Below are 24,839 nucleotides of genomic sequence, written 5' to 3'. Positions count from 1 at the left end.
AGGGATGGAGAGAAGCATCATATGAGAGGGAAACATGGATCACCTGCCTCCTGTACACGCCCTAACCAGTGATGGAACCCACAACACAGGCATTTGCCCTGACTGGGAATCAACCAGTGACCTTCCACTTTGTGGTACAATGCCCAACCAACTGAGCCACACCAGTCAGGGCTTATTGATCATTAATATCTATTAGTGCTGTGCCACATATGCCACATGTTTGCCATCCCTGGTCTCTGTCATCTCTAACTTTATATTGAGTTGGCTAAAAAGTTTGTTTAGTTTTTTCCATACCATGACTTTAGTAGTACTTAGTTGTCTTTAACTTCATTTGAAACAATTTTGTTAGATTGTATTGTGACAGCTGTCATATCACTGTGCATTTAGGAAAAAACTTGCTAAAATTGGTAAATTTTTGTGCAGCCATTTTAATATTGAAAATGAGAGAAAATACAACATTTTGGGAGTATTATACTTTGTTATTTCACAACAGGTAAAAATGCAACTGAAATGCAAGAAAGTTTTGTTCAGTTTATGGAGAAGATGCTGTGACTAGTTGAACATGTCAAAAGTGGTTTGAAAGTCTCTTGTACAGTCAGTATTTTGGCCAAGTAATTCTTTGCTGTGGGGCTGTCTTATGCATTGGAAGATGTTTAGCAGCACACTTGGCCTGTATCCACTAGAAGCCAGTAGTGGGAAATAGCTGACTTGCTCAAAATATCCAAATTAATAAAGTTATTACTGAAAATGGAAAATCTCTTATTTTATTGAAGAAACTAAACACTTTTTGGCCAGTCCAATATAATACCAAGAAACAGTACTTTGAAGTCATATTTTAATTGTAATTTTTAAAGCTGATGTCTTCATTTCGCTCTTGTTTCTCTGTCTTTGGAGACTTGCTCTTTCATCCCTCCCTGTCATGGCACTTTTACTCTTTATAGCAGTTAACATGTCCTTCACTGTGAAACACCTGCTACAGGTATAGTATATATAGTGTAATGAAAAAGCAGTTATGGAGGGTAGCCAAGAAGGAAAGGGATGAATTCTGGGATTTGTAATAGTTTTTTTGTAGCCAGAAAACAATGAGAGAAGAAGAAAAGGCTAGGCCTATGTCCACAGCTAGATGATGAAAGGGATTTATTTATGCTGGTACTATTTGAATTTCATTTGTTAGGTTATGTGTAGCTTTTGAAAAAATTTAAGCAGAGAAGTAAAGTGATTGGATCTGTGGTTTAGAAGAATTATTCTGTCTGCATTGTTATGACTTTTTTGCCTTACCTCTGTTCTTATTACCCTCATTAGGCTGTAGATTTTGGATTGAAATGATGGTGTGAACCATACTGCTCAAAAGCTGTACAAATAGGTTATGAATTAGACTTAACAGATTAAAGTGGGACATAAGAGTACATCTAAAACTAAATTTCTGTGTTTGATGAATGGTGGGGCTATTAACAAAGACAGATATAGATATTTTAATTCCCTGTAGAGAGTGATGCGTTCAGTTTTTGATGTATTGAATTTGAGATTCCTTTGAAATAACCAGTAAGTAATTAGAAAGACATGTTTGGATTCAGAGATTTTGAAGAAAAACACTATTAAGGAAAAAGCCAGAGCTGGGAAGGAGCTCTCCTAATTGAATATATGTATAGCCATGGAAAATTTCTCAACGAATAGTTTGATTCTTTCTAGGCTGTAATCTTGAGTAGATTGTGTCCATGTGTGTGTTTAATATTTCTAGAGCCCAACCAAATAATTGCTGATTTTACACATACGATACTTGTAGTCACACAACTTGGAGAGCTGACCCACCCCCTTTTTTGATACCTGCTAACCCTCTCTAGAACAGTGACTTCAACCAGGGACATACCTCCTATGCCATCCTAGAAATCTGGTAGGTAGTTGTTGGACACATTTTGGTTGTCACAATGAGATGAGATGGATAGAGGCTGCTAAATAGCCTACAATGCTCTGTAAAGCCCCTCCCAACAAGGAATTATCCAGCCCCAAAATACCAGTAGTACCAAGATTGAGGAACTCTGCTGTAAATTTTTTTTTAAGATTTTATTTATTTCTTTAGAGGGGAAGGGAAGGAGAGAGGGAGAGAAATATCAATGTATGGTTGCTCCTCGTGTGTCCCCTGCAGGGAACCGGGAACTGGCCTGCAATCCAGACATATGCCCTTGACTGGGAATCGAACCAAGATCGTGTGGTTCGCAGGCCTGTACAATTTAGTTGAGATGAGAGAGCCCATTAGTTACAAATATATTAAGGGCCTAAGGAGTAAAGATGACTCTTCTGAGGGACGTATGTGTAGCTGATCTTGCACTATAGTGGGAGTTTGTAGACATAGGCAGAGCAAACACCCTGTACAAGAAGTGACCAAATAGTTAAACTTTAGTGTCAAGATGCAGTTAATTCCTACCTAAAATAAAAACAGGCTTTAAACAGCTCTGTACTTGATTTTCTCTTTTTTGCTATATAAAAGTCAATTTGTAGAGAAGGACCCACTTTCATGTAGTCATGTCTCCATCTTGTGGCCTTGGAAAATACTGCCACTGAATTTTGTTTTTATAATTATGGGCATAATAGGCATTCCCTTTAATAGCTAAAAACATTTGGGTGCCTATTATCTGATGTTGGTGTGCTGAATACTTAACATGCATTTTCTCATTATATCACACTGCTCTTTTTTATAAGGCAAGAACTACCTATGGTTTCCCAGAACTACCATAGTCTAAGCTGAAAAGATTATGTAACTGATTGAATAACGGAATGATCTTCTGGTGCTAGCACAACATAATTCTAATGGGTTTTGTGAAATGGAAAGCAAGTAGCAAGTTTTCTGGATCTAAGGACTTGATGATACACATTTCTATGGGTACTTCTGTTACATCAGTCTGTCTCCCCTTTCAGATCCTTAGTCTAGAAACTTTGGTAGGAAGTGCTTTGGGGTTTGTTATGAATTTCAAAGCCAAGAAAAAAATAACATGTCACATGAATTTACTTGAGTGAAGAGAATAATTTCATGTCTCTAATACTGCTGTCCTCAGATTTTTATAGTTAGGGTTGTAAACTCTACTGCCAGTAGGAACCTAGGACAAAACATAAGATAAATGAGTAAAACAAGAAGAAATGGAAGCTTTGTGTAAAATCTCATTTAAATATTAGCATCCAACTTAATTTTAAAAAAACCTGTTGAGTCACTTAGATGTGGCCACATGGCCAATATAAGCTTTTGGCCAAGAATTAGAGGGTCATCTACAGAGTAGAGGTCTTAAACTAATTAATTATTAGTCTACATTATTAAATTATATCAAGATCTTCTTCTGAAGTAAGCAGTGAGTGCAGTGATTAACAACCCAGGTTTTGCATCAGGCTGGTTTGAGTTTGAGCCAGAGCTCCTCAATAATAGCTCTGCTATATCATACATAAAACTAAACTCAAGATGGATGAAAAACTTAAATACACATCCTGGCACCATAAAAGTACTAGTGAAAAACATAGACAGAAAATTTTCAGATATCCCGAGCAGCATTATTATTGCTAATATATCTCCTGAGGCAAGGGATGTAAAGGAAGAATAAAGAATAAACCAATGGCCTAGCTGGTGTAGCTCAGTGGATTGAGAGCGGCCCTGTGAACCAGACGATCGCGGTTCGATTCTCAGTCAGGGCACATGCTTGGGTTGCAGGCCAGTTTCCGGCAGGGGCCAGTTACCTGCAGGGGATGCACAAGAAGCAACCATACATTGATGTTTCTTTCCTCTCTCCTTCCCTTCCCCTCTAAAAAGATAAATCAATAAAATATTTAAAAAAAAGAATAAACCAATGGGACTACATCAAATTGAAAGGTTAAATGGCTAAAGAAAACATCAGCAAAATGAAAAGGGAACCAACTGTATGGTAAAACATATTTGCCAGTGATACCTCAGATAAGGGTTTGATCTCCAAAATATAAATAACGCAACACCAAGAAGACGAACTAATTTAAAAATTGGGCAAAGGACCTGAACAGACACTTCTCCAAGGACATACAGAGGGCCCATAGACATAAGTAAGAATGCTCAACATCACTAGCCATCAGAGAGATGCAAATTAAATCACAATGAGGTGCCACTTCATACCAGTGGGAATAACCATCATTAACAAATCAACACACAAGTGCTGGCAAGGATGTGGAGAAAAGGGAAACCTAGTGCACTGTTGGTGGGAATGGAGACTGGTGTTGCCACGGTGGAAAACAGTATGGAATTTCCTCATAAAACTAAAAATAAAACTGCCTTTTGAGCTGGCAGTCTACCACTGGGATTATATACACCCTAAGAATCCTGAACACTAATTCAAAAGGATCTATGCACCCCAGTGTTCATAGCACAATTTACAATAGTCAAGTGCTGGAAACAGCCTAAACATGGATCAGTAAATGAGTGGATCAAAAAAGCTGTTGTACATTTACAGAATGGACTACTATGAAGCAGAAAGAAGGAACTTCTACCCTTTGTGACAGCATGAATGGAACTGGAGAGCATTATGCTAAGCAAAATAAGCCAGGTGGTAAAAGAGAAATACTATATGATCTCACGTATAAGTGGAACCTAATGAACAAAACAAATGAGCAAAATGCAACCAGAGACATGGAAATAAAGAACAAACTGACAGTGACCAGAGTGGAGGGGATGGGGAAGGTCTAGTGAAGGATTATATATAAAAGACACATGGACAACAAAGTGGAGATTGGCTGTGGGACCAGGGTTTGGGAGGGTAGGGGGAAGTAACAAAGGAAAGTAGGGACAAGAGTAAAAAACGTACTAGCTATGCCACATACATTAAAGATATACTGTTACATACTACAGTATTTACAGGGAAATGATTAACATTTTATGTGAAATCCATTCTAAACGTGGCATATTTTTTCCAATGACCTATTCCACTTACCTGCATGTTTAGCTTCTATTACCCTCATATTTAGAACTTTACATACATGTGAGAAGTTTATTAATTTAGGTGACTTAAATTTGTATGGTTAATGTAACAAGCTTATTTACAAAATAAAAGATTTTAAAGGGAGATGTGGGAATCTGAATTTTTAACTGGCAAGATGATTCTGGTGTATAGCTGGGTTTGGAATCCATTCTTAGACATTGCAATAGTGCTTCTCCAAATTTTTTTCCTACATTTGTGAAATTTGTTTCTTGGACATCTTTATGGGTTCTTGTTCTTTTACCCCTAAAATGTGAGTGTTTCTGTTTTTAGATGTTCTAATCACTTGGACATTTTTTTTGGTAATGTGATCTATTCCCGTAGTCAGAGAGTGTACCTTTTGCACTTTTTATATCCAGAAAACAACTCTCAAAGTGGTGTGTTACAGAAGGGGAGTTCTTTTCTTATGAGTTAAATAAATGTGAAAGTCTCGGTACATTTTCTTTTCTATCTAATCTTTATTATCTACTTAACATCCACATTGCTTCCAGTGACATTAGGTAACATTTAAAAGTCAGGACTTGTGGCCATTTACACCAAAGGCAAAGATAATGAATGACAGCCTATCCTGAGACTGCTGGATTTAGAAGGGGAGGTCTGCACCAAAATGGAAGGCTTATTCTCATCCAAATTGAGAAAACATGGTTTATCGTCACCTCTTTTTTATCATTTGTTTATTTATATATTTTAAATATATTTTATTGATTATACCATTACAGTTGTTCTATTCCCCCCCTTCATTCCCCTCCACCTGCATACTCCCTCCCCCACCATTCTCCCCCCCTTAGTTTATAACCACCTGTCTCAAGTTCTTTAGATTCTATATTTCCCCCACTATTCTTGCCCTCCCCCCTATCTATTTTCTACCTACTGTCTATGCTATTTTCTGTACCTTTTCCCCCCTTCTCCTCCTCCCACTCCCCCGTTGCTAACCCTCCATGTGTTCTTCATTTCTATGGTTCCGCTCCTGATCTAGCTGTCCTCTTGGTTTGCTTTTGTTTTAGGTGTGGTTGTTAATAACTGTGAGTTTGTTGTCCTTTCACTGTTCCTATTTTTCATCTTCTNGGTTCTCCTTTATTATTTGTTCAAGTAAGTTTTCCACTTGTTGCTGTTCTCTTCCCCTTCTGGTACCCCTATAATCCGGATGTTGGAACGTTTAAAGATGTCCTGGAGGTTCCTAGCCTCTCTCATTTCTTCATTCCTTTCTGGTTGGATGTTTTGTTCTTTCTTCTGGTCCATTCCATTGATTTGAGTCCCAGTTTCCTTTCCATCACTATTGGTTTCCTGTGCATTTCCCTTCATTTCAATTAGTTTAGCCTTCACTTGTTCCTCTAATTTGTGACTAAAATCAACCAGTTCTGTGAGCAACCTGATCACCAGTGTTTTGAACTGTGCATCTGACAGGTTGGCTATCTCTTGGTTGCTTAGAAGTATTGGCTCTCGGGCTTTGAGCTATTATTCTTTTTTTTTTAGATTTTATTTATTTATCTTTAGAGAGGAAGGGAAGGAGAGAGGGAGAGAAACATTGATGTATGGTTGCCTCTTGTGAGTCCCCCGCTGGGAACTGGCCTGCAACCCAGGCATGTGCCCTGATTGGGAATTAAACCGCGATCGTGTGGTTTGCAGGCCTGCACGCAATCCACTGAGCTACACCAACCAGGGCCTTGAGCTGTTCTTGAGCCATAATGTTCTGGTCTGTTCTCACCTGTTAGGTATGAGGGGAGGAGCCTTAGATGTTCACCAGGGTGGGGCAACCCAGGTCGCTGGGTTGTGACGTTGTATGTGGGGGCGGGATCAGAGAGGGGTGATGGTGCTTGTTCTATTTTCTCTCTCGGATTTCAGTCCCCTCTGCTGTTTCCCACAAGGAACTTGGGCCCTTCTGGTGCTGGATCCCAGGACCCTGTGGGACTCTCCAACTAACTCTCTGTGAGCCTGGGAGCCTCTCCCAGCTCCTGGACCCCGAAAGTTTTTCCAGTTGGTGCTTTTAGGCTTTAATTCCTAGCACTGGGGCCCTGGGCTATGCCGTCTGTCTCACTGCTCGCTCCTTTGCCTGGCTTATCTGTGCACGAATGTGTGACCTTTGTCAGCAAGCTGCTTTGCTTTCTCACTGGGTCTGCCCATTGCAATCCTGAGCCTGGGATCAGCCTGCGCACCTGGGTCAGTCCAGCTGCTTTTTCCTGCACAACACTGCTCCGCCAGCCGCTGACTCCGCCCCTCTTACTAGTCTGGATGAATGGTTTGTTGTTGTCGGACTTCAGTACAGCTCAATTTTCTGTGTTTTGCTTGCGTTTTTGTTACTAAAACTTTGTTGTCTTTAAACTTGGTTGGGCGAGGAGGCACAGTGTTTCCACCTATGCCTCCATCTTGGCCAGAAGTCCTATCAGCGTGCATTTTTTAAAAACTTACCAAATTTGGTGAATATTTGTCCAGACATTTTAATACTGAACATGGAAGAAAACAAACATTTTTGGCATATTATGCTTTATTATTTCAATAAATGTAAAAATGCACCTGAAGCACCAAAAAAAAAATGTGCTGTGTATTGAGAAGGTGCTACGACTGATCAAACATGTCAAAAATGATTTATGAAGTTTCATGTTGACGATTTCTTACTGGATGATGCTTCACAGTCAGGGAGAGCAGTTGAAGTTGATAGCGATCAAATCAAGACATTAATTAAGAACAGTCAACCATGCTGGAGATAGCTGGCATACTCAAAATACATTCAAATCAATAAAGTTGCTGGTGAAAGTGAAAAATGTGTCCTTTATTTTATGGAAAAAAGTAAACAAACTTTTTGGCCTACTCAGTATAATAAATTAGATATCAAGGAGGCAGTTTAAAAAGAAAAATAAATGAGCCCTGGCTGGTGTGGGTCAGTGGGTTGAATGCCAGCCCGCAAACCAAAAGGTTGCTGGTTCAGTTCACATTCAGGGCACATGCCTGGGTTGCAGGCCAGTCCTCAGCATGGAGTGTGCGAAAGGCAACCATACTTTGATGTTTCCCTTTCTTAAAAAAGAGAGAGAGGAAAAAAGTAAATGAGAGGGATGTAAAGGGGGTAGGGATGGACCTCTTACATCTAATTGTAAAACTTCTGGAAGAGAATATAATTCTTAGTGATGTGATATTGGCTTAGGCAAAAATTCCTTCTGACACCAAAAAGCATGACCTGCAAAACAAATTCATCAAAATGTAAAATTTCTAATCTGAAAAACTCTTAAAACGAAAAAAGCCACAAACTGGGAGAAATCATTGACAACATATACCACTTACAAAGGGCATGCATTTTTCTACAAAAAAACCCACTTGAACTCAGTAAGAGAACCCATTTTTCTTAACTGGCAAAAGATTCCAACAGTTTCTTTGCAAAAGAAAATATATGTATGGCAAAAAAAGTAAATGAAAAGATTTGCAAAATTGTGTTTCTTAGGTCCATGCAGTGAAATATTGCACACATTAGAGTGGCATAAATTTTAAAAGTCAACAGTACCAAATACTGGTTTGGATATAGAGCAACTGGAACTCCCATATACTTATGACCCAGCATTTCCTCTCCTAGGTATTTATTCAAAAGAAATAAAAGCATGTCTGCCCAAGAATCTGTACAGGTTCTTTATTCATAATCTCCAAAAACTACAGTCAACCCAAATGCCCTGTCACAAAGAGATAAATTATGCCACATTCATAGAATGGAATACTATTCAGCAATAATAAGGAGTGAACTGTTGATACAAAAGCAAGGTGAATCTCAAAGGCATTGTGCTGAATAAAAGGAACCAAGCAAATGGTTATTTTTTATTCTGTGTATGTGACATACTGAAAACAAAAATGGGGAAACAGATTAATGGTTGCCTGGGAGTGGTAGTACAGTTGAATTTTAAAGGTCGTGAGATTTTTGGGATGGTGGAAGCATTCTATTGGTACTTGTGGTGATTACATGATTGTACACGTTTGTCAGGTCTCAGAACCATACGCCAAAAAAGTTAATTGTTTGTAAAAATTAAGAAAATTCACTTGCATTCTCCCACAACCACATAAGAAATACAACTAAACTACAGAAGAGCTATCATTCAGAAGCACTTAAAATCTAGCTCAATGGAAGTCCTACAGCTAAGGATGTAATGAAGCCACACTGAGAATGGTAAGAGAGGTGGAGGTGTGAAACAGTCTGGTTCCACACACACATGATGGATAAAAATCAGGAGGGATTTCTTGGCTGTGGGAGGTCCCCCCTGAAGGTTGAGGTGTTCTAGCCCCACACCAGGGTCCCCAACCAAGGGTTCCAGTACAGAAAAGAAAAGAGCCCATAACTGCTGAATTTAAAAACCAGCAGGGATTGTGACTGAGTGAGATGGACTTACTTGACTTTCTCCCTATGAGTTCCAGCATGGGGGCAACAGCTCTAAAGGCACCAGGGACATATGGGAAGAGGGCTGGAGGGGCAGCTTTCTCCCAGACAAATGCTGACAGAGGCCATTGTTCCTTTTCAGAGCCCTTCCGCCACAGATACCGGAAGGCTGGTGCCATATCTGAGTCTTCATCAACCTGGCCATCATTGTTCACCCAAACCTGGTGATTCCCTGAAACCCCTCTTCACCAAGTTTTGGGCCCATCCAAGCTGTTTCCAGTGGCTTTTCCATATGCATGGCCTGTCTTGGCTCTTGGTCCATGCTTTGAACTTTCCTAACTCTCTCAGACAAACAGCATCTGGCCTGAGTGTTGCCTAGTATCTTTCTAAGTGGCCCCAGGACAGGCACTAGCTGGTCTTAGTTCATGTCTTCTGGGCACCTCCAAGCCCAGCACAAGTAGCAGCCATCTGCAGATACCTGTATAGGTCATGCCAGGTGGCCCCAGGTGGAACACTGCCTGTGGCTGACCCTGACCTGAACCTCCCAGGTTGTCCCAGAGCCAGCACACCCAGTGGACAACTTCAGACCATGGTGAAGCACCACCCAACCACCTCTACAAGTGATGTACTCAAGGGGAAAACTCAGTTGGTACCAAAGCTCTGCTGGATTGAGTCCTGCTTTGTGTAATAGGTCCCCGCATAGCTGTTCCTCCACGGTGGTCATAGCCAGTCCTTGCAGCCGATTGGCCTGGTTGTAAATCCCTCCCATCCACATGTCAACAACAATCTCAAGGCTCAACTGCAACAGGAGGATGTGCATAGCCCACACAGGGGTTACACCTGGAATGCCCAGCTCAGGTGAATGGGAAGACTGTGCCACTGGATGGTGCAGGACACTATTACATTAGGCTACTCTGCCAAGCCTGGGAGAGACAGCAGCACTACCTAACACATAGAAACAAACACAGGGAGACTGCGAAAATGAGACCAAAGAAACACATCCCAAGTGAAAACAGAACACAACTCCAGAAAAAGAACCAGACAAGTGGAGTTCAAAACACTAGCTATAAGGATGCTCAGTGAAATTAGGGAAGAGTATATGAACTTTGGGAGAACTTGAGCAGCATAAGAAGACATGGGACACCATAAAAAAGGAACAAATGAAGGATATATTAACCGAAATGAAGAATAATTTACAAAGAACAGTGGAATACATGAAGCTCAGAAGAAAAAGAGCAGTTTGTAATATAAGGAAGCAAAAAGACCAAACTAGAACAGCAAAAAGGAAAAAGAATCTAAAAAAAGGATATTGTAAGGAGCCTCTGGGACAACTTCAAGTTTTCCAACATTTGCATTATGGGGGTGCCGGAAGGAGAAGAGGTAGCAAGGAATTGAAAAGCTATTTGGGAAAAAAAAAAAAAAACCTTTTGAACCTGGCAAGGGAAATAGACATACAAGTCCAGGAAGCACAGAGAGTCCCAAACAAGATGAACACCTAATTAAAGTACAAAAAGTTGAAAGCAATGAGAAAATCTTGAAACAGCAAGAGAAAAGCAGTTAGTTACCTAGAAGGGAGCTCCCATAATACTGTCAGCTGATTCCTCAGTAGAAACTTTGTAGGCCAGAGGGATTGACAAATATTCAAAATGATGAAAAGCAAGGACCTACAGCTAGGAATAGTCTACTCAGCAAAGTTGTCATTTAGAATGGAAGGGCATAACAATTTCCCAGACAAGAAAAAGCTAACAGGAGTCCATCACCACCAAACCAATACTACATGAAATGTTAAAGGATCTTTAAGAAAAAGATCAAAGAAAGTATGAACAATAAATACTTAATCAATAATTGAATCTTAAAAACAAAATGAACAAGCAGAATAGAAACAGACTTAGAGATACAGAGAACATTTTGATGATTGTCAGATGGGAAGGGGGTTGGATGAAAAGGAGGGATGGATGAAAAGGGGGAAGGAGTTAAGTACAAATTGGAAACAGTAGTAACGAGGAGGTAAAGTATAGCATAGGAAGCAATAATTTAATAACTGTATTCTATGTATTGTGTCAGATGGATATGAGATTTATCAGGATGATTACTTAGTTGTATAATTTCTAATCACTAGTTGTATACCTGAAACTAATATAAAGTTGTAATTGAAAATTTAAAAATGATTAATAAAAAAAATAAAAGCTAAGAAAATTGATCTCCAGATAGATTAGAAATTTAAGGAACCAAATATTAATTAGTATAAGTTGAAAATTATGGATGGACTTGAAAAGACCACATCAACAATTACATTAAATCTGAACAGACTAAATAGTCCCAGTTGTAAGATTAAAGGAACAAGACTCCTAAGTATTTGCTGTTTACAAAAGACACATGAAGAAAGTAAAAGGATGGTAGAAGCAACACTGTGGAACATTGATTAGAAGAAAATGGTTATGTCTGTATTGATGAACAAAGTAGGCTTTAAGAGAAGGATTATTACAGTAAAAAATAAAAATTATAAAAGGATCTACTCATAACAGTCTCACATATTTATGTTCTTAATAACATAACTTGAAAATAAATGAAGCGAACACTGATATAACTAAAGGGCAGGGAGGAACAGTTCTAAATTTTCTTTGAGGCCAACATAAGCCTGATTGATAAGAAAGCCTGCCAAGAGTATTACAATGAAAGTACAACAGGTATATCAGAATAACCCTTCCTGAGGTATTTGAACAAAGACTTAAAGGAGGTAAGAGAAGAACTTGCAGGCAAAGATGTAGAGACCTGATATGGAAACCTGCGGGTGAAACATTTCAGGGGGAAGGTCAAATCTGGTTTTGGATATGTTTAATTTGAGGGTCTGTTAGAGATTCTTTGGAGTTTAGGAGTTTTCTGCTAGACCAGAGTGCCCAAGCTTTTGGCATCTCTGGGACACACTGGAAGAATGGTGGTCTCAGGCCACACATTAAATATATTGTGATATGTAATCACAAAAAGTCTCCTACTGTTTTAAATTTATGATTTTGTGTTGGGCCACATTCATTTCCATCTTGAGCCCCATGTGGACCGTAGGTTGCATGTTGGACACCCCTGCTGTAGACTAAAGACAGAAGTGTGAAAGTTGGCAGTATTAAACCATAAGGCTATGAGATTGAGATCACCAAGATAAGTGTAGATAGAAAAGACAACCAGTACTGTCTTGATGTGGAAGATCCTTAAAATGCATTTTTTTCTCTTCAACCCTAGCTCCAGTATTTACACAAAGCATGCTTTGTCTTACCATATCACATTACCCATAGTTTCAAGAATTCATCATTGATATGTTGTTCATGTTCTGCTCCTTAGAATGCATTTCTTAACCTTCCACAAAGCAAACTCCTAGTCCTCTTTCCCAGCCTTTCCCAGTATCACTTCCATTCTACTATTTTTGTACTTTGTGTACATATCGTATTATTAGCATGTTGCATTATATATACCTGTATTTCTCAGTATGTGTGAAGTCCTTTGCATTCTAGGTATATTAGCATATAGGTGTTCAAATATTGAAGTAACTGATTTATGCTTTGAATAAGCAACTGTGATATTAACGAGAGCTCTACAATATTTTAGGATTCTGAACTTGTGATTTAGGTTTTTTTTTAACCTCTAAAAAGGTTTTTGGTTGTTTAACAGTCAAGTGATATTCTCATTTTGTTGACATTTCTACATAGCCCTCTGTGCAGTAAATGTTCTTTGCTAAATTATATTTATAAGTTGATAATATTACTCTGATATATTTAGAACATCCACTTCTTAAAATAATTCAGAGCTAAGTGATCAGGATTACAGAAGTATTTCATTTCAGTCAGACATATCATGTTCATGCAAGTTAAACTGTATTTGAAGATGAATTTTGCTGACAGTTACATTTAATTGACACTTTAAAATTCTGTTTATAGCATATCCTGGTAGTCTGTTAATAATCATACTTGTTTAATTCTTTTTTTAAAATTAGCTACCAAACAGTTTTATAGTATTCAGTTAATGTTCTAAAATATGTGTGTGAATGTTTGTACATAGAAAAATATGGAAAGACTGTCATAGTTATTTCTGGTCTTACCGGATATTTTCACTTTCTAAATCATTTCTATGGCAATGCACTGTTTCTTTTTCTTTTCTTAATCAAGCCCATGTATATTTTAAAATTGGGCAGGAGAAAGATTAGGCTGCCTACTCCTTAATGTATTAATATTGTGTTCTGTACTTAGGTTTGATCTGTCTACTCTAATGGGAACTTTGTTTGTAGTTAACTTTTATTAGATTCAGTCTAGCACACTGCACTATAACCACCTTTTCCTTCTACATGAAACCAAGAAATACCTGGTATTTTCCCTCTAAAAATTATAAATATACTTGAAGCCCAGTATATTTCTAAGTAATTTTCAATAATTACTTAGAAATCATTCTTAAAGTTTTAATTTTTATTTTTAAAGATTTTATTTATTTTTTTAGAGTTCGGAAGGGAAGGAGAAAGAGAGTGAGAGAAACATTGATGTTTTAGAGAAATATTGATTGGTGGCCACACTTACACATGCAACCCAGGTATGCAGCCTGACCAGGAATTGGCAACTTTTCTGTTTGCAGGATGACTCCCAACCCACTGAGCCACAGTAGTCAGGGCCATTCTTAAAATTTTTCTAATTCAGGTTCTTTCACTTATAATTGAGAAACCTGTCTTATAGGTTTTTCAGTTTTTCTTTATTGTTGTTTAACTTAATGTAAATTTTTGATCACTTTTAAAATGCTTTTTAGAAAGTGCAATGGAGTGATTTTTGTAGGTATTACATATAATTTAATTATAAAGATAAGCTAATACATTAATAGAAACAATTTACTAAGTGTAATTAGTAAAGATATATTATAGTTAAAAGAAATTACTACACCCAGTTTGTGGTTCTTTTATGCTGCATGGTATCACTTATATGTAGAATCTTAAACACACACACACACACACACACACACACAACTCAGAAACAGTAGAGAAGGAGTTGCCAGGGCAAGGGGAGTGGGGAAGAGATTGATAGAAGGGTACAAAATTTCAGCTACAAAATGCATAATGTCTGCGGATCCAGTGCATAATGTGAAAACTGTATTTATAATTGAAATTTGCTAAGAGAATAGACCTTAAATGTTCCCACAGACCAAAAATGATAAATATGTGTGGTGTTGGATATGTTAATTAAATGGGAGGAATTCTTTTAAAAAAATAGACATTTATGAAAGATGTGATTTCTGTATTTTAAGGGATCCTGTATTTTACAGCGTAATAGTGCTGATAAAAAAAAAAACTGTGAGTGGGTGGTAGGTATGTGAGCCCGCTAGGTTTTAATCACAAAAAGGTTTGGGGTAAAGTATCATTTTATTAACCATAACAACCAGAAAGCCAGGGTTAGATAAAAGTGTAAAGAGGGGAAGTTCTGTGAATGAAATGTAACCTATTTAAAGAAGACATGAATCTCATGAAGGGAATTTATTTCAGTTAACAAATTCTTGGGATGAGGCCATGTTTACTCATATTCACTCTTGTGGCTAGAAACTGGAAAAGAAATCTCTATTTTTTATAAAATATTTTAAAATTTTGTATGGCTGATAAGAAACTCATTGTGTTCAGATTTTAAGAAGATGAGATGTTCAAGGGTAGTTGGTTACAATTAAATAACAAAAACTGGTAACATAAAATTGGAATAATTGAGGCTGGAAGGCTAATTATTTCAAATGAAGGCTATGTTTCAAATGAACATAATGGTCTCTAATCAGGGTTTTTTGGTTTTTTGGTTTGTTTAAAGAACTGTAATACATTATTTTCTGATTACCTAAATTTTAACATTTGAGAGAATTTTGTTTTAAAAATTACCTACAGTTCTTACCATGTTTTTTGGAGTATGTTTTTAAATATTTTTGTATGCGTAAAGAAAAATTGGGTCATAATTTTTATATACTAAACAATATATCAACACTGTCTGTGTTAGTAAGTGTATCATGCTTTATTTTACCAGTCCTGTTGGTGGACACTCAGATTTTTTTTCTTTTTTGTTCTTAGAAAAGTGTGATGATTAACATTCTTGGTTAGCTATTTCTTTAACAGAGTTATCAAAACCTATGTACCTATAGGAACTAGTATAAAGGACACATGGACAACAACTAAGAGGGGTGGATAAGGGAGGGAGGTGGGGAATACGGGGGAGTGGGCTGGGATGGGAGTCAAGGACAGAAAACTGTACTTGAAAAATAATTCAATAAAAAACCCTATGTACCTATTTTACAAATGATTAGTTAGGCTACATTGTTTGTGTTGTCTGCTTTTGATCTGGAACGAGCACTGAAAGAATAGGACCTACATAGTTTTCTAGCTGCTTGGGTGGCATCAGATTCTTTTATTTTTTAATTCATTTTCATTTGAGTTTTAAAAGTTATTTATTTAGTTATTTATTTCTTAGAAAGAGGTGAAGGGAAGGAGAAAGAGGGGGAGAGAAATGTGAGATCGATCAGTTGCCTCCCACATAACCCCCAACAAGGATCTGGCCTGCAGCCCAGGCATGTGCCCTGACTAGAATCAAACCTGCAACCATTCAGTTCACACGTTTGATACTCAGTCCATTGAGCCACACCAACCAGGGCTATTTGATGTTGTTTTAATGTTTTTATCACCCCTGATTAAGATTTTAAGAAAAACAAATAATGTATATAAGCAACTCTACTAATGATAGTGTTAATGGTAATAGGAAGAAAAAATTATGTAGATGCTATTCAGGTTTGTCGTGTCAAGTTTAAAAAATTTTAAATATATTTTATTAATTATGCCATTACAGTTGTCCCATTTCCCCCCTTCGTTCACCTCCACCCTGCACACCCCCGCCTCCACCATTCCCCCCCTTTAGTTTATGTCCATGTGTCACAAGTTCTTTAGATTCTATATTTCCCATACTACTCTTGCCCTCCCCCTGTCTGTTTTCTACCTACCATGTATGCTACTTATTCTCTGTACTTTCTCCCTCCTTCTCCTCCTCCCACTCCCCTGTTGCTAATCCTCCATGTGATCTTCATTTCTATGGTTCTGCTCCTGATCTAGCTGTCTGCTTAGTTTGCTTTTGTTTTAGGTGTGGTTGTTAATAACTGTGAGTTTGCTGTCCTTTCACTGTTCATATTTTTCATCTTCTTTTTCTTAGATAAGTCCCTTTAACATTTTATATATAATAAGAGCTTGGTGATGATGAACTTCTTGAATTTGACCTTAGCTGAGAAGCACTTTATCTGCCCTTCCATTCTAAATGAAAGTTTTGCTGGATAAAGCAATCTTGGCTGTAGGTCTTTGGATTTCATGACTTGGAATACTTCTTTCCAGCCCCTTCTTGCCTGTAAGGTCTCTTTTGAGAAATCCACTGACAGTCTGATGGGAAGTCCTTTGTAGGTGACTGTCCCCTTATCTCTTGCTGCTTCTAGGATTCTCTCCTTCATTTTAGTCTTGGCTAATGTAATTATGATGTGCCTTGGTGTGTTCCTTCTTGGGTCCAGCTTCTTTGGGACTCTGAGCTTCCTGGATTTCCTGGAAGTCTATTTCCTTTGCCAGACTGGGGAAGTCCTCCTTTATTATTTGTTCAGATAAGTTTTCCACTCATGGCTGTTCCTCTTCCCCTTCTGGTACCCCTATAATTCGGATGTTGGAACATTTGAAGATGTCCTGGAGGTTCCTAAGCCTCTCCTCATTTTTTTGAATTCTTGTTTCTTCATTCTTTTCTGGTTGGAAGTTTCGTTCTTCCTTCTGGTCCACTCCATTGATATGAGTCCCAGTTTCCTTTCCATCACTATTGGTTTCCTGTGCATTTCCCTTCATTTCAATTAGTTTAGCCTTCACTTGTTCCTCTAATTTGTGACTAAAATCAACCAGTTCTGAGAGCAACCTGATCACCAGTGTTTTGAACTGTGCATCTGACAGGTTGGCTATCCCTTGGTTGCTTAGAATTATTGGCTCTGGGGCTTTGAGTTGTTCTTGAGCCATAATGTTTTGGTCTGCTCTCGCATGTTAGGTATGAGGGGTGGAGCCTTAGGTGTTCACCAGGGTGCGGCTACTCAGGTCGCTGGGTTGTGACGTTGTATGTGGGGGCGGGGTCAGAGAGGGGCAATGGCGGTTCCGTCTTCTGCTTCCCGCAAGCCTCGGGGGCCTGCAAGGTCTGTCTCACTGCTCACTCCTTCACCTGGTTTATCTGCCCGCAAATGTGTGATCGTGCTCCGCCAGCCGCCTTGCACCTTCACTGGATCTATCCGTTGCCACCCCATGCCTGGGATCTGCGAACTGCTGCCTGCGCACCTGGGGCGGTCTGGCAGATTTTTTCTGCATGACCCTGCTCCACCAGCCGCTGACTCCGCCCCTCTTACTGGTCTGGCTGAACGGTTAGTTGTTGTAGGACTTCCATACAGTTCAATTTTCTGTGTTTTGGTTGCGTTTTTGTTACTAAAACTTTGTTGTCTTTAAACTTGGTTGTGCACGGAGGTACAGTGTTTCCACCTATGCCTCCATCTTGGCCGGAAGTCGTCATGTCACAGTTGATCAATCACCCTTGAGCTTACGGTAGTAAAATTGACTTGAGCTATTAAAAATTCCTTTTGTTGATAGCTCTGTAGGTCAAATAGCTTTGTTTCTTATGAATCTGAAACTTTAATCTCTTTTCCTGTGGAACCAATTTTTTAAATTATAATAATTTTCAAAGTGGGGTAATTTGCTTTATTTTTGTTTGTTTGTTTTTCTTTCAAAATATGGACTCCCGCCCTGGCTGGCGTAGCTCAGTGGATTGAGCATAGGCTTGTGAACCAGAGGATCGTGGTTCGATTCCCAGTCAGGGCACATACCTGGGTTGCAGGCCAGTTCCCTGCAGGCTAACTCCCAGCAGGGGACGCACGAAAGGCAACCATACATTGATGTTGCTCTCCCTCTCTCTTTCCCCTCTAAAGATAAATAAATAAATAAAAATTAAAAAGAAAAAAAAAGAAAGAAAGCCCATTCAAAATATGGACTCCCTTGTTCTAGTTCCAGAGATTCTGCTTCTGAATGTATGGGGTGGGGTTCAGGAATCTAGATTTTGAATATTACTCCATGTGATTCTGTAGGTAGTTCCTGGCTCAATGAATAGATTGTGTATAGCTTTTCATTTTTATATATTGGACTATTTTCTTAGAAAAAATTTCTAGAGCAGAATTATTTGGACAAAGGAGATGCACTTTTTAGGCTTTTTGATACATAGCACTAGATTATCTTCCAGAGATACATCCGTTGACATTCCCACCACCAGAGTATAAGAACCCTATTTGCTACCACCTTGCCAAAGTTAGGTATTGTCACTTGTTTTGATAAGTAATAGATGTTTTTAATTTTTGAACTGTAGATGACATGGAAAATTTTGGCATATATGTAGCATATTATTCTGGGCTTCTTAGTGATTGTTTATCTGTAAATGTGTACAAGTATATGAAAACTGAGTTGAATGTAAATGAAATGGCTGGCAAAATCTGCTTATAAATAGAAATCTTCATCGGAATAGTTATGGCTGAAAGGATTTATCAGTAATGTAAAAAACATTTGGTGCCCTTTTAATATATTCATCTTAACAAATACTGCTAATTATATTTTACTGAGTACTTTTTGGTTTGTTCCAGTAGCCGGATCGAGCTGGGAGATGTGACACCACACAATATTAAGCAGCTGAAGAGATTAAACCAGGTTATCTTTCCAGTCAGCTACAATGACAAGTTCTACAAGGATGTGCTGGAGGTTGGCGAGCTAGCAAAACTTGGTATAATGTGTTTTTTTTCTTCTTTCATTTGGTTATTCATATTCTTGACCCCTCATTAGTAGTAGAGCAGAAGGAGTTAACCAATTTAATCTCTTTTATTTTACAAGTGAAGAAATGGGGATGATTCAGGTTGTGAGAAAAACCCCAGAGAAATCAAGACAAAATATTTGAATTTTAAGAGGGAATGCTAAATCGTTTCTGTGTGTTTTCACATATTTCGCTGTACTCTTCAATGAGGATTAAATGCCTAAGAAGGTATAGGAGGTTTTTGAGGCTGTTGATACTCAGAGTAACTGAAAAAATTTAATGCTGATAGCAACAGTTTAGTCCTTAAAGAAGGGGATGGGAAAGATTTAATAAAATGTGTTATTCTGTCTGTTGAATGTTATGTTTTTGTTTTTCCGTGGCAGCCTATTTCAATGATATCGCAGTAGGCGCAGTGTGCTGTAGGGTGGATCATTCACAGAATCAGAAGAGACTTTACATCATGACACTAGGATGTCTGGCACCATACCGAAGGCTAGGAATAGGTAAAAGTTACTGATCTTTTAAAAAAACTGCGTCAAAGAAGTATAAACACAATTGTCACTGTTCTCGACCCACTAAGTCAAATCAGTTCTTTTAGGGATACGGGGGAATGGTTATTGAGTCATATAAGGTGAAAAATACTTACTTTTTTAAACATAATTCATTAGGAAGCCCTTTATAAGTGTGTTATTAATGTCCCTTTTGCTTTTTCAGTTTTCGTTCTACCTGGAATGTCTTGTATATAAAGTTTGCTTTTCTGCTAGTAGTTTGAAATGTACATAATATATAAGAGAACAAATGTTTGGAAAATCAGGATATCTAGTATTTACTTCAAATTCTGTAAGGACTCAGTAAGTGTTAAGATGGCCATTAAATGTATAATTTAAAGATTGATCTTTACAAGATTACTTACTTGTTTGTCTTATTAATAGGAACTAAAATGTTAAATCATGTCTTAAACATCTGTGAAAAAGACGGCACTTTTGACAACATCTATCTGTAAGTTAAATGATATTTAATATTATCTAAAGTTTAATTGGCAATAGAAATCTTTACAGAATCTTCAAGTTCTGGTCACTTACTGTTTTGGAAACACCATCGATGTAGTGGTTATAATGTTTTATTGTCTGATTTTAATAATAGATAAGAAATCTGAGGTAAATATTCTTGTTTTATTATATTGGAGTGGGAGGGGGGTCCAAAGTCACAGGGATTAAATCAAGATTAAAATTCAAGTCTTAAATATAAGAATTAACTCATTAGTATTACATTTCTGTGCCCTCTGTTTGTACTCTGCATTTTGTTTAAAGTGTAGTTAATGTGCTCATTAGTAGTAGAGTTTAATAATCAAAATCAGAGGTTACCTGGATGATACCATTGTACTTGAATCTTAACAGACCTTAGATTAAGAGACAAGTATAGGTCATAACAATGGATTGTTTTATATTATAGACATTAAAATTCTCATATTTATTTTGGCAGCAGGAGAGATTAAGTTATATAATGCTATTTGAGGAGTAATTGAGAAAGCGCGAATTACTTATTTTCAAAATACAGCATGCTTTCATAGAGATTATAAAGAATGGTATATTCAGACATTTGAGACCCAGTTTTTTACTTAAAAAATTTTTGTTTTCTGCTTTCTGTGGAAAACACATAAAAGCTGATTAAATCTTAATATATATATTTTTTTTTTCTGATATCCTCTCATATCTCAGGCACGTCCAGATCAGCAATGAGTCGGCAATTGACTTCTACAGGAAGTTTGGCTTTGAGATTATTGAGACCAAGAAGAACTACTATAAGAGGATAGAGCCCGCAGATGCTCACGTGCTACAGAAAAACCTCAAAGTCCCTTCTGGCCAGAATGCAGACATGCAAAAGACAGACAACTGAACAAATTACAAATGGACTTTCTTGCACTTGCTTGTCGCCAAATAAAAAAGAGGCCCATTGATTCCCACCCCACCCCTCTTCTTTTAAAGCTTTTCCCACTCTTGTTCTTGTTTTCCTCCTGTTTTTCCTTCCCTTCTAAAAGTTTTAATACTTTCAAGGACTTTCAAAATTAATCATGTTTGGATTGTTTTAGTTCTCTTATTGTTGTGAGTTGTATTGATTGATGGAAATTTCACGGTTAAGATATTTGGTCCCAAAAACTTGAGTGTCAATTTCAATTTTTTTTAGCTTCTTTTTATGTCCTGCTTTCACATTGAAGTGCAGAGTCTACAAAATACTGTATATTTCAAAATACAAACAGAAGCAGCAGCAATATCTTATTCTCTAATCATAGACAAGTTTAGTGTGTTTGTGGTACTTTGGGTTTCTCAAGACTGTTTGTGGGATACTAATCCCTAGACATTGCCTTCAACTCCACCTGTTGTCCTTCTAAGTACTATCTCAGGAGTTGGACCATTGTTATCCTTGTAAGAAATACTAAGGGTTTTTTTGTTGTTGTTGTTTTTTTTAAGCAATTCTTCCTTCCTTGCTTGCTGATGGCTGAGGGTGGATAGTGGGATAGTTTGGGTAGATAGTGTTAGACTTTGGTCTCAGTATTTGAGTTAAACTGCTTTTTGCTAATGAGTTGGCTGGTTGTTAGCAGGTTTATTTTTCCTGCTGTTGATTGTTATTAGTGGCATTAACTTTTAGAGTGTGAGCTGGTGAGATTAATTTTTTTTAATATCCCAGCTAGAGATAATGGCCTTTAAATGACCTAAAGAGGTTTGCTGTGATTTACCTTTTTTTTCCTCCTGTCCTTTTTCTTCAGTAAACCCATAGTTAGTTAACTTTAAAAATGGAGTTGATGTCCTTATAGGTCAATCCCGTTAAAGAATGCTGATGCAGGTGTTTTCTCTTGGATATATTAAAACATACCTAAAAGGAAGCATAGATGGACTTGTGGCACAATAAGTGCATTTAATATCAGCTAATGCAGGCTGTTAAAAGTGTGGCCACTGAGCATTTGGTTATATAGGAAAGAATATCTAGACAGTATTTTTGAGAATAAAATAGCTGTGCTATTGCTTATCTGTTAGAGAATATCCCAGATTTGCTTACATTGTGTGCCTATTATATTGAGTTTAAGGATTTGAGGGAAGGGAGAATTGTTAAACATATTATTTCTGTTCTTGGAAAAGTAAATCTAGAAGTGTTACTAATGCAGTTATCACTGTGACCTCCTGTGCTGACAGCATTGGTTTATGCCAGATTATTTTCTGATGAATAAGAAGTGGTTTTAATGGGTTGATAACTTTGTAAGGTAGGAGACAACTGAAATTTTCTTGTTTTCCTCCATAGTCCCATTTCCAATATTTAAATTTTTCTGCTTTGCCAATATTGGTGGCCCAACAAATGATCTCATTAGGCTTTAAAACAATGCACAGAGTTTGAAGATTCTGTCATTTGACTTTAAAAGGGAGGTTGATTCATAATATTTGTTTTCTTATGTAAATTCCACTATGAAAGTCATCTCTAAATATGTTAAATGACAGTTATTTTACACAGTGTTTATGCACATTTTATAATCTAAAATTCTTATTTGAGAATGTGAAAGTACAAAGTACATAGACTTCAGCAGTCTTAATTGAGTGCCAAGAGTAATACAGAAAAGGAAGATAGTTGATGAATGGGGTTTATAGGGTTCTAATCTTAAGACAGTAAAAATGTAGAAAGACCATGCTGATTTCTTGGATATCAGTTTCTTGAACAGTCTAAATCTAAGCTTAGAAGAAAAGTTTAGCATTAAGCACCTTTACCTTCATGGATAATCTTCAGCTTGCTTTTGCCAAGAGAAGAGTGCTTGAGTTACAGAAGGCATAATAAGTTTGAAGAATTCAGCCTTTTTGTAAAATTCCAGATATCAAAATAGATTTTGATATATAAATGAGTTTTCTGAGATAACACTGCCTCTATTTCTATAACCATTTCACCTGGGCTGGCTAATCAGTCCTATGAATGTATCCCTAAATGTGGTTATTGAAAACCGAATAGCTGCCTCATGACAATTAAGTACATGTTATTTAAGGAGGGGAAAAAATAACTAAATTTTGAATTGAGTGTGTAGGCTCCCTATCATTATATATAATGTTTCTTTTTCTACTCTAGTCAATGGCTTTAACCTAAATTGTAAATGTTTGTAAAGGGTTAACTGTCCTACATCAGACTTATATAAATAATTCCATCCACTTATGGAGGAGGAGGCTGTAGAGAGGTAGAGGCTGGGCACTAGTTCATATGTTTATGAGTCAGTAAAGACTGAAATAATGTCTCATGTTTAGTTGGTTATTTTGAAATATGAAATTTATCTAGGTAAAACAGTTCTATTAATTGGAGAAACACAGGATATATCCATCATATTTTTCAGGACAAATAGTTTTTACTGTGGGGTGAATAGGTAAAAATTTATACTGGATGGCTATTGCATTTGGGTTCTAAAAAGAATCTACAGAGAAATCTATGCAATACATAATTTGTCCAGATTAGTTTTTATTTGGGGAAAGAAGTTCTGAAATACCCCAGTTTATTCATCAATTGAAAGTCCTCCAAAAACAGAACTATTCGGAAATGTGTTGTGTGGGGTGGAAAAGAAAAGCTCCCTCAGTTTTTTGGAGGGAATAACTTTAAAAATACTTAAATGGCTAAGTTTATTTGGTGCAGTTAAAAATTAAACTTGTTGATTTTAACATTGCTGTTACATCTGAAATAAACTTATGTGATGATGTTCTGGTAGTAATCTGTGATGTGTTATAAATGTCCAGAAAAGACCCTGCTTTGGTGTTGAATTCTGCTGTCAGCAGCTCTATATAGTCTTTGTTTACTGTTGGCTTGTTTGATTTTCGAAATACTTTGACATTTCTTTAAGATCTTGCTTTGAAGCTAATTAAAATAGGGAAAGTCTAATCAAGGCCTCCTAAATCAGACCTTTTGAAACTTGCCAGGAACACTGCCCAGTATCTGCAGTTCAGTCTCAATGAGGGGAAAAGTCTTTCTGCTGCTGTATTTTTTAAAATGTAATTGCTAAAGACATCTGACACCTAAAGGCTGTGATCTCATTTACTGGTATGCATTGAATACAAATCATGTATATTAAATTTTTTTTCCTCTTTGCAGTGAGGAAGGAGTTTCAGTAATTGAATAAGTTGGGAATTGCTTTTTAAAATTTTTTTCTACATCTCAAACATGGGTTTATAATTTTGTCTTGAACAGAGTTTTGCTGTTTAATATCTTAGTCAAAAGCATTCTAATCAGAATTTTGCTTGTTTCATTGAAGAAACAATGGGTGATCTTTTCCTGATGTCTTAGTTATCACTATAGCACATTATCCCAAATTTAGCAGCCTAAAAACATGTATTATCACCCACAGTTTCTGAGTCAGGAATCCAGGAGCAGCTCAGCTGGGTTCTGGTTTGAGCTTTTAATGAAACTCAGGCAGGCCCAGTCCAAGTAGCACAGTTGGTACCAAAGATAACTCGGTGAAGGAAGGATGGCCCTTGTAATTGGTGCTGGAAAAATTGAGCTTCCCAATGCAGAAATACACATTTTGATTCATATGTTCACATTATACAACAATTGAAAGTGCATAATGGATCTAAATATAAAACTGTAAGACTTGTAGAACATAGGAGAAACATCTCTCGGGCCTTGTGTTAGTCAAACTTTTTTTAGACATAACACCAG

General features: G+C 37.3%; 1 protein-coding gene across 2 annotated transcripts in view; it reads left to right on the top strand.

The window, feature by feature from the left end:
* Positions 1-23,891, top strand: part of NAA50 (N-alpha-acetyltransferase 50, NatE catalytic subunit) — a 29,205-nt gene extending 5,314 nt beyond the window's left edge. Inside the window, exons 2-5 of one of the 2 annotated variants that reach the window (XM_037057396.1) lie at positions 19,006-19,139; positions 19,550-19,669; positions 20,099-20,165; positions 20,885-23,891. In XM_037057396.1, coding sequence (XP_036913291.1) covers positions 19,006-19,139; positions 19,550-19,669; positions 20,099-20,165; positions 20,885-21,062 — 499 coding nt within the window. In that variant the 3' untranslated portion in view covers positions 21,063-23,891. Of the gene's footprint in view, positions 1-19,002; positions 19,140-19,549; positions 19,670-20,098; positions 20,166-20,884 lie in introns of both variants that reach the window. The other variant, XM_037057395.1, reaches the window with a different exon arrangement.
* Positions 23,892-24,839: the final 948 nt, after the last annotated feature.

The sequence above is a fragment of the Sturnira hondurensis genome, unplaced genomic scaffold (genome assembly GCF_014824575.4).
Source record: "Sturnira hondurensis isolate 20B ecotype Veracruz unplaced genomic scaffold, ASM1482457v3 Scaffold0009719, whole genome shotgun sequence".
In the NCBI taxonomy this organism is placed as follows: domain Eukaryota; kingdom Metazoa; phylum Chordata; class Mammalia; order Chiroptera; family Phyllostomidae; genus Sturnira; species Sturnira hondurensis.
The sequence above is the reverse complement of the archived record's forward strand: the minus strand, read 5'-3'. Positions and strand labels throughout refer to the sequence as shown.